General features: G+C 42.6%; 1 protein-coding gene across 1 annotated transcript in view; it reads left to right on the top strand.

The window, feature by feature from the left end:
* The window catches only part of smad7 (SMAD family member 7), a 26,553-nt gene extending 22,274 nt beyond the window's left edge, over nucleotides 1–4,279 (top strand). The window contains exon 4 of the mRNA XM_017711334.2: nucleotides 3,386–4,279. Within this exon, the coding sequence (XP_017566823.1) occupies nucleotides 3,386–3,924 (539 nt within the window). The 3' untranslated portion in view covers nucleotides 3,925–4,279. The remainder of the gene's footprint in view (nucleotides 1–3,385) is intronic.
* Nucleotides 4,280–10,990: the final 6,711 nt, after the last annotated feature.

Genomic DNA, 10,990 nt, shown 5'->3' on the forward strand with positions numbered 1-10,990 from the left:
CCTTAACCTGCTCTAAAAATCACTGTAACGTGCGGCCTCTTGTGGCTTATTGCTACAGAATATTCAACTTAACAGCCATTAGCCGGTATATGGCATCAGTTGAGACTCTGAGATGTTGAGAAATGTTCATTAGGCATGGGTGTATTTGCAGACTTGGTTGGAAGGGGAGCTATTGTGAAGCTATTGCAGGTTTCCCATGCTGTGAATGGGCACTAAGCTCACTGATGAATACCTTAGCCCGTGTGTGTGTGAGAGAGATAAATACCACAGTGGTTTCAGGCTGTGATGACAAGTCCAGACAGGCAGCCATATAATGACCCCAGACGCCACGTCTCTCTCTCTCTCTCTCTCTCTCTCTCTCTCTCTCTCTCTCTCTCTCTCTCTCTCTCTCTCTCTCTGCAATAACAAACAGCAGGGTATCCCAGTGCCCACGGTTGAGCTGAAACAGGAGGAGTTGTTGGACAGAAAAAAGGGAAAAGAAAGACAGTGGAGGCTCCGCTTTGGGAGTAATGAGAAAAATGCTGCAACACAAGCACTGAGAATGAACACGCACTGAGGAAACTACTTTTCCTCCTTGTTTTCTAGCACTGCTGCACTGAATTCACTCCATTCAAATGTGTGCATGAACTCCAGATGTATAAATGTTTCACATCGACACAGTCATGGTCAGCGTGTCGCTGCTGTCCGAACACAACCTCGTATCTCCAAAATGATAACTTTACAGGAGACGGAAAAAACGTGCTTTACTTTTAATGTAAGTCAATGGAACCAGAAGTCTTTCCAAGTCATTTTGGGCCGTTTCCTTTAATCTGTTCATCATGAAATTGACACACACTGTAAAGAACAACATGCATTTTCAAATCATGTCAAAAACTGAAAAACAACAAAAATGGAGATGCAAGGTTTTGTTCTGACAGCAGCGATTTATATGCGAAATATGAGACGGACACATTTGAATTAGGAAAATCCAGTGCATCACTGTTTTTCCCCACTATGTCTGGTATTTGAGGGGTTGCTTTGGTTACATGGATGCTTCGTGCACCCTAAAAGCTACCTGGTATAGTCTCTTGGGTTGTGGAGAGAATTATTCTCTTCTTTTCTTCTTTCCTTGTCTTTCTTTCCCCCCTTGCTCTTAATGAAGGCTGGTTTGAGTGTAATAACAGAGGCCGGCAGTGATAAAGCTCCAGAGCCTGATCAGAGCCCAGCCAAATTACTGCCTGCGCTCTGCCTCCTCCCAGATGAAAGAGAGGGAACGAGGGAGGGGCCGAAGAAAAAGAGCCCAAATGAAGGAGGGATGCTGGGAGTTATACTCCTCTTTTTTTCCCTTCCCCTCTCATTTCTTTAACCCTTCAGGACTGAGCACTACCAGAGTATATGTAATTCATTTCTAATGGAAAGCAGAAAGAAGTACTTGTATGTGCATAGTATATAATACATATTATATATAGGACGTATTATTACATATATACTTGCATATATCTAATACTATATATATATATGACCCCAGTGTCCTAACAAGGTATAAAAATAAACCTGTATGCATATTTAATGTTTTTGGATCTCCTGTTGTCTTAAAAATCAAAGCACAGAGAAGCCAGGGAGCAGCCAGAGGAAGCCGAGATGGAGAAGTAGCACAGAGAGAGGAAAAAAGTTTTAAAGAGAAAACTCCCCCTCTCTCCCCCTCCCCTGCCGCCCCATTGGCTTGTTGGTGCTTGGAGCCAGTGTTCTGTGGGATAGAGATATGGAGAGAGGGAGCGAGGGGGGCTGGAGGCCGTGTTTAGGGGGGAGGGAAACTGGAGCCGGCGCAGCCCTGATAGTTTTTTCCCCCTTCAGCTCCGCTCAGGAGTGAGAGCTCTCTGTATGGGACCAAAGTGCAGCGACACATTTCCATTTCTACACACTTCAGCTCTCGACCTGCTTTCTGCATATTTTGAGATGTTTTTTTAGTCATTGACTGATTGAGTTAGCGTCCAGTTTCTGTGCAACTGACCAGTCCTACAGGCTTGACTCCTGGAAGACCCCTTTTCTACGTTTCTTCACGTTTTAAAGAGACAAACCTCATCTTTATTACATTTTTCAGTAACTATTTGAGCAATACATATATATATATATATATATATATATTTGCTTTTAAAAGTGTGTAATAGAAGTAAAAGTGTGTAAAAGAAGCTGCCTGCATTTTTCGTCAGTTGCCGTTCTTCAGTCTGATTATAAAGTTAGCATCCTTGGGTTACTCAGGGTCCACACTAGTTAATGTGATAGCTACTGTGAAACTAATCCAAGTTAATGAGGAGTGTGGACCCATAGGGTTGGTTTCTTGCATATTTACTGCATTAAACTGTAGTGCCAATGTTGAATCACCGTTGGAGGTTTTTTAGTCTAGGATTAGCCTTAATCTGGGTCTGGCAAACTGGCCCTTAAAGTTTAAGGGGTTAAACTCTTAAAGGAGTGGTTCCTTTTTTGTGTCATACTTTTACATCAACCTTTTCTGGTTAAACTAGTCCTTAAACGTCAGGCTTAATATTCAGTTACTTTGCAGACACATCATTCAGTAACTACTATGAATTAATTGTGTAAGTTCCATACTTGTGAGTTATGAGGAACCACATACTCATAAGTTTTAATGGGTTAAATATTCAATGTATCGCATCTAATTTCCTGTTGCTGGATGCAGGCGGGTCTCTACAGGTTTGCGGCGTCCTGGTGAGGCCGTTCTGTAAGGAAATTCAGTTAGAGAGGGGAGATAAGCGCAGGCCCAATGTAAATAGGTCTCAGTGTCGGCCTGCGCAGCGCCCAGTTCCTTTACAAGCATTCCAAGCATTCCTACGCTGTTTTCTCTCTGATGCTGAAATTAAGGATGCGAGCGATGTTTGTCAGCGACCAGGAGAGTGCCGCGCTGATACTTTGAGGAGGATTCTGATAGTGTGGTTTGTAGTAAGGGCTGTGCTGATGGTAATATCCTTTACCTCGGGGTGCGGTGAGGCGTCTTCCCTTCTGAAACCACTTCTGGTGCACTGATGCCCTTCCCTTCCTCTCTGTCATACATTCTTTCTTCGTTCTCTCTCTGTATTACTGTCAAAGGTTTCTAGAGTAGGGCTGCCCAAAATTGGCCCTTGCGGATGATTGATGGCAAAAAAATCTCAGTGTCTTGCTTTTATAGTGTGTTCTATTGCCGTGTATCTAGTTCCTCCAGTGTTGTGTGTGTTCAGTGCGTTTTAACAACCGTGTGTAAATTGAATTGTGGTGAAGTCTGAGATTTCACAACGCATTGAACTATTTAGTGAGGAATTGTTGTTAAACCTCCTTGTTTTGTGCTTTTTCCTTCTTCACGTTTATTAAGACTCCATTCACTGACCATTCTCTCCCTCTTTTTGCCTCTCCGCAGATTCCCAAGCTCTTCTGGAGTCTGGCGAGCGAGGGCACTGGTGTGTGGTGGCGTACTGGGAGGAGAAGACACGCGTGGGCCGCCTCTACTCAGTCCAGGAGTCTTCGCTGGACATCTTCTACGATCTACCTCAGGGCACGGGCTTCTGCCTGGGCCAGCTGGCCTCGGACAGCCGCAGCCAGCTGGTTCAGATGGTCCGGGCCAAGATTGGCTACGGCATCCAGCTGAGCCGCGAGGCGGATGGCGTGTGGGTGTACAACCGCAGCTGCTACCCCATCTTCATCAAGTCGGCCACACTGGACAACCCCGCGTCGCGCACACTGCTGGTGCACAAGGTGTTTCCTGGCTTCTCCATAAAGGCCTTCGACTACGAGAAGGCCAACAGCCTGCAGAGGCCCAACGACCACGAGTTCAGCCAGCAGCCGCGGACCGGTTTCACGGTCCAGATCAGCTTCGTGAAGGGCTGGGGCCAGTGCTACACCAGACAGTTCATCAGCAGTTGCCCGTGCTGGCTCGAGGTTATATTCAATAACCGATAGCAATGAGCCTCCGCCCCCTCTCCTCCCCCCTTCGCCATGGACACACGGACTGACCCCTGACCTCCTCTGGACCTGTGACAGAGCGGGAAAAAAAGTTCTCCAGAAGATGTTTTAAGAGACAGAAAAAAACTCACGACTTGTTTATTAAATGACTAAAATTTAATTAAGTGAAATAAAAAGTTAAATATGTATTTTATGTTATATAAATATATTATTACTTGTAAATATGAAGACGTTTTATATGCATCGTTATTTATGTATTGTGCAATGTGTTGAGAAACGGAAAAAGATGCACTTTGCTTAATATAATTGCAAACAGAGAAATGCCAAAATTAAAAAAAAAAAATCTAACTAATCCCTGCGTTTGTGTGTTTGCTTAGTTGTCTGGCTTTGCTGTAAATATTTCAGAAGTACCAAACGACTGACCACTTCACACGGTCGAATCTGTGATTCTGTCCTGCCAAAACAAACCTATGAATTTACAAAGTGACCAAGAAGAAACAGTTGACTACCAAATAATGACAACAGTGCCATCACTTTCATAAAGGAATTGCTTTAATGTGGCTAAACGCTTTCCATCTTCAGTGCTTTCCGTACTTTACTGAACAGTGTTTTAACCTTTATGGCCCCTTTGTGTGTATTATGTTACTTCTGTGTTTTTATTGTCACCACTATTTTGGGGCACGCACGCTCTCCTTCCTCCCTCATTAGGACTCTCTGACATCACAGGAAGGAAGCTGAGATAATGGCATGCAGAGCTCATAAAACACAGACTGACCCTTTAATGTCAGCCAACACTCGTAAAAGAAAGATGCTCACATCCCCTTTAATGCTCCTGCTCTGTGAGCACCAGGCCTGAACCGCAGGGTCCCAAACGAAACCAGACGATAAGCTACGGCTGCGAGCTCGGCCCCCGAAAACTGATGTATCACTGCAATGCGCAGAGAAAATGGCTACGGATTATGGCAGTCAGCATAGAGGATGCTAATTAAGCATTCTGATGTCCTAATAGGCATTCTGGTGTCCTAATAGGCATTCTGGTGTCCTAATAGGCATTCTGATGTCCTAATAGGCATTCTGATGTCCTAATAGGCATTCTGATGTCCTAATAGGCATGTTGATGTCCTAATAGGCATTCTGATGTCCTAATAGGCATTCTGATGTCCTAATAGGCATTCTGATACTCTAATAGGCATTCTGATGTCCTAATAGGCATTCTGATACTCTAATAGGCATTCTGATACTCTAATAGGCATTCTGATGTCCTAATAGGCATTCTGATGTCCTAATAGGCATTCTGGTGTCCTAATAGGCATTCTGATATCCTAATAGGCATTCTGATATCCTAATAGGCATTCTGATACTCTAATAGGCATTCTGATGTCCTAATAGGCATTCTGATACTCTAATAGGCATTCTGATATCGTAATAGGCATTCTGATGTCTTAATAGGCATTCTGATATTCTAATAGGCATTCTGATGTCCTAATAGGCATTCTGATACTCTAATAGGCATTCTGATGTCCTAATAGGCATTCTGATACTCTAATAGGCATTCTGATGTCCTAATAGGCATTCTGATACTCTAATAGGCATTCTGATGTTCTAATAGGCATTCTAATATTCTAATAGACATTGTAATATTATAGTAGCTGTTGTAATATTCTAATAGGCATTCTGGTGTCCTAATAGGCATTCTGATGTCCTAATAGGCATTCTGATGTCCTAATAGGCATTCTGATGTCCTAATAGGCATTCTGATACTCTAATAGGCATTCTGATACTCTAATAGGCATTCTGATGTCCTAATAGGCATTCTGATACTCTAATAGGCATTCTGATACTCTAATAGGCATTCTGATGTCCTAATAGGCATTCTGGTGTCCTAATAGGCATTCTGATGTCCTAATAGGCATTCTGATATCCTAATAGGCATTCTGATACTCTAATAGGCATTCTGATGTCCTAATAGGCATTCTGATACTCTAATAGGCATTCTGATATCGTAATAGGCATTCTGATGTCTTAATAGGCATTCTGATACTCTAATAGGCATTCTGATGTCTTAATAGGCATTCTGATATTCTAATAGGCATTCTGATGTCCTAATAGGCATTCTGATACTCTAATAGGCATTCTGATATCGTAATAGGCATTCTGATGTCTTAATAGGCATTCTGATATTCTAATAGGCATTCTGATGTCTTAATAGGCATTCTGATATTCTAATAGGCATTCTGATGTCCTAATAGGCATTCTGATACTCTAATAGTCATTCTGATGTCCTAATAGGCATTCTGATACTCTAATAGGCATTCTGATGTCCTAATAGGCATTCTGATACTCTAATAGGCATTCTGATGTTCTAATAGGCATTCTAATATTCTAATAGACATTGTAATATTATAGTAGCTGTTGTAATATTCTAATAGGTATTCTGAGATTCTGATGGGCGTTGTAATACTCAAGTATGTATTGTAATATTGTAATTGGCATGCTAATATTGCAATCAACAGTTTAATTGGCATTCCAATTCTACTAGGCATCCTAATATAATAATAGCATTCTAATATTTTAAAATAGATTCTACAATTTTAATAGACATTGCAATATTCTCGTAGGAATTCTAATAAAGGCTCTATGGTCATAATGGACATTGTAATATTCTTAATGGCATTCTAATATTCTAATAGGGAGTCAAAGATTCTTATAGGCATTGTAATGTTTGAATATGCATTGTAATATTCAAATAGACATTCTGATATTCTTGTTTGCATGTTAATATCCCAGTAGACATTCTAATAGTGTTACTGGCATGCTACTATTCTAATAGACAGTCAGATATTCTAATAGCAATTCAAAGATGTTAATAGGCATTAATATTTTGATAGACATTCTAATGTTCTAATTGGTATTCTAAGACTAATATGAAGTAGACCTGTGGTTGACGGAGATGCTGTGTATTGGGTATTAGCACTTATCAATATATTTGTAGGTCTACCAGGTGTTAGTATAGCAGCAGGAGTTCTATGGATATTTAGCCATAGCCACAGTTCCTTACTTTGGATAACAAGGCTTAGTGCCGTGGTCATCGCTACAGAGCCTGGACATAAGAATTGGATGTAGTTAATAGTATTGTGGTGTAACTGCTAGCATTGTGGTCTGGGTATTTAGTGCTGTGGGTGTTAGGACCAACAAGAGCATTTAGCATAGCATAGCAGGCTGCATTGTGAGGAGTACAATGATATGGATAACAGAGCTCAGTCTTATGGGCATCAGTGTGGCGGTTATAGGCATTGGGATTGTTGTATAGCTAACAGGGAGCACAGTGCTGAGTGTTAGCATTGTGTCTGGGTATGTGGGAATGGGCATTTAGCTGAGCAAGTTTGGTAAAAGCTTTAGAAAGAATAAGGCAAGAGATTATGAGATTAATTGTTATATCAAATGACCTCAATAAGGGTTATTTAACCTTTTCAACTGCAGTCACTTGTGTGCAAGCCTCACTTCAGGTCCTCGCTAATACATGGCAGTTTCATGGGAGTGACTGGATTATTTATAATGGTTGCTGTTTAATAAACCTCTATATTAATAACTGAATAGACTTTAAGGGGTTAATCCTAGGCTTCCCCTACAGTAATTCCTCCATATTTACAGTTTCTTTGGAAAAAGGCATGGCATGTTTCTAACAGGAAAACATAGCGGCACCCAACACACACAGTCAGACTTGGAGTGTTGAATGTATTTCGCTGTTTTAAGTCTTTAATGGGACTCCAGAGGGGGGTGGGTATGGTCTGAGCCTCTGGCCATGTCTAGACAGCAGCCACGCCTCCGCCTGCTGGCCCTCATATGGATGTCTGTTGGGGGGATTAGGGCCGTAAGCCTGCTTTGCCCTGGCCGTCCCAGCCCAGACCTACATTCTTAAGGCCTAGATTCCCCTGTAACACCCCCACAAACTGAGCACAGCATGGACAGGGCAGTGGCTGAACGCTAACAGCGAGATTGGGGGTCATAATCTCAATCTGCGTCGTGGTTAGAGGTCTTAAACAGTATTGTATTGCCGTTCTATCTCTTTCTCTCTCACTGTAGGCCGGTAAGGGTCAGCGCAGCGAGTTATTGGTATTGTGGCGCTGCCCTGCTAACAGTAATCCGCACACTGCTAATGCATCTAAAGCTGATGCTGGCCAGGAAATGCAAGCAGATGCCATGACCTCAAACTGAGAGAACACCTCACACCATGTGCCCTCCAAATGCTCCGGCAGCGTAAGAGTGGACGTACGATTGTTATTATGATTTCGAGCCCGCACTTTGAGGCATGCACAGTGCTTTCATGGTCACAGTCCATAATATTCAGCATTGCATGACTACATGGTAGACTTGCTCCACTGTACTGATATTTTTGATGATTTTGCTTGTGTCGACAGATCATCAGACCGTTTTTGTCTTGTTTCGCTGGTGCATTGTCATAAATAACGATGCCACCTGCTTGTTTTGCATCAAAACATCGCCAACATCACTATTGTGATACATTCCTATGTTACCATACTAGGAGCAATAAGGCATATAATAGGTAGTATTGTAGGCAAAAACATGAGGAAAGGCACCATGAGAAATTTAGGCTAAATGTGGGAGACAACATAGACTTATTTGGGTATGTCTGAATTGTTTAAACCAGTGAAAGCCTCATGAGGGCAAGTAGGCGGGCGATGGTGTGCATGTTGACATTGTCCAAAGGACAGCAAGCCTGTTGTTAGCCTATGGATGTTGGCATGGCTTCAATAAACTTAAATGGAGCGAGTAGATGTGTGTAGCAAGCGCGGAGAACACATGCAGTGAAATAAACATTAACTTTATCCAGATAAAAACAGTTCCGCTACTACTAGCTTTTTGCATGTGTTATCGTTTTTTCTCCGTGTATAAAAAGGTAATGCACTACTTCAGGAGTCGCGATCCAAGCGTTGAGAGCCTTTTTGTCCTTTCAGCAAAAGTCAAACCTCCTTGGGAGGCACAACGTTGTCCATCTTGGCTGTAAACATGTCTCAGTATGTGCTGATGTGCTAGTATAGTACAGACATACTGGTCTGTTTTGAGCTGTAGCTCAGCTACAGCCGCTTTTCTCGCATCTCCAGCAGGAAACTTTTCCAAAAGTAGAACAGTTTCTGGTAAAATGTCTCTTGACGTTCGACTTTTTACGAGGCTGAAGTCGCTTCTTATTCGCCAGCTTCTTGTTCAAATTTTCCCTTTCCACCTTAAATGGTGCCTGAGGTGCTGGAATGCTACTGCTGCACCATTTAAGGTGGAACCGGACAATTCGACCAAGAAGCTGGCGAACGAGAAGCGACTTTTTAGCGTTTGGCAGTTTCTCCCTCCAGATTAAACGTATCCGGAAACCGGCTGGAGTGATTATAAATGCAAATAAGTCCATTCGTCTGTAAATCATCCACCTTCTCTTTGCATGTTAGTTAGCTACTAACTTGGCGAAATGGTGCTATGGGGCTATGATGACAAACCTAGATGTGCACTCTTGTTACTGCGGCTCCAATCCTGAATCCAAACCACCAGAAATCATATTCTCGATTCTAAAAAACAAGATATAAAGAAGGTTATCTGGAAAAAAATAAAGAGTGCTATATTCATTATATTTGACCTTAGCAAGGAAAGGTGGAGAGGTAATGCCAGCTAAATTATACCTGATTCCACTTCAGGCAGGTAGACGTTTCAGCATTTTGTCGCTTTATCTAAAGTAAAATGCAGCTGGACTTTTGATGTTTGTATGTTTCATGCAGGCTGCATGGAGTCAACTCGCGATTCCCAAATCCCCAAGACCACGTCTGATGAGGAATTTCAGTGGGTTTTTTTGTTTGTTTGTTTTTTTTTCACATACACTCCAGTTGTGCATCAAATTGAACTGGTCCTGAAAAGTTTGTAATGCCAGGCTGCTCAACTTTCAAAAACTTGTCTGGCTTTTGCTCGTCTCCTTCCGCATTTCATATTTCATGTGCTCTGGCATGGAAAGCTTATGAAAATTTCAGCAAAGTAAACACTTCCCAGCCTGCTCCAGTTTAGCTGAAAGCTCTAAAAACTCTGTGGGCAAAATGATGAGGGACAAGAATTCCACAGTTTAAATCACCCCCCCCTTTCCTCTCCGCCCCCCTGCCTTTCCCCGCCTCGCACTGGGAGTAGTGCTGGTGGGGCAGCAGCCTGAGTGAGAGATAAGCTGAGGAATGCCTGTGTCTCTGGCTCCCTGCTGCCGGGGTGTCTGTCTCTCTGAGGGAGGAGGCTTCCTCCTGCTCTTTGGGGGCAGTTTGATGAATTAGCTCTGCTTCCCCCTTCTGTCCAGCACCTCCATAGACCTTCTGCTCACAAAGGTACACCAACATGTTTCTTTGTCAATCCAGCAGTGCACTTTGGTGAACGTTCAGAACAGTATGTGTGTGTATATATATATATATATATATATATATATATATATATATACACACACACACACACACACACACACACACACACACACACACTCACTCACTCACCGGCCACTTTATTAGGTACAGTTGCTTGTTAACACAAATAGTCAAATATCAGCCAATCACACGGCAGCAACTCAGTGCATTTAGGCATGTAGAGGTGGACAAGACAACTTGCTGAAGTGCAGGCCGAGCATCAGAACGGGGAAGAAAGGGGATTTAAGGGGCTTTGAACGTGGCGTGGTTGTTGGTGCCAGACGGGCTGGTCTGAGTATTTCAGAAACTGCTGATCTGCTGGGATTTCTCTAGGGTTTACAGAGAACGGTCCGAAAAAGAGGAAAAGTGGCCGGGAAGTGTATATACACACATTCCCCTTATATAATAGAACAGTAGAGGGGTGAGCGCTGTGTTAGTATCATGCTGAGGCTGACATACATAACAAGAAGTAGAAGCTCACTTACTGGTTAGCATTGTCCGTAGTGTAATCTATAAAAATGGATAAAAGCATGGCGCAAAGCTAAAATCAGTAGTAGCAGCCATCGTATAGCCAGAACTTCGTCTTTATGTGTGTCCATTCCTGTAGACTGCAGCAGCAGGGAATCTTC

Source organism: Pygocentrus nattereri, chromosome 16 (assembly GCF_015220715.1).
Source record: "Pygocentrus nattereri isolate fPygNat1 chromosome 16, fPygNat1.pri, whole genome shotgun sequence".
Classification (NCBI taxonomy): Eukaryota; Metazoa; Chordata; class Actinopteri; order Characiformes; family Serrasalmidae; genus Pygocentrus; species Pygocentrus nattereri.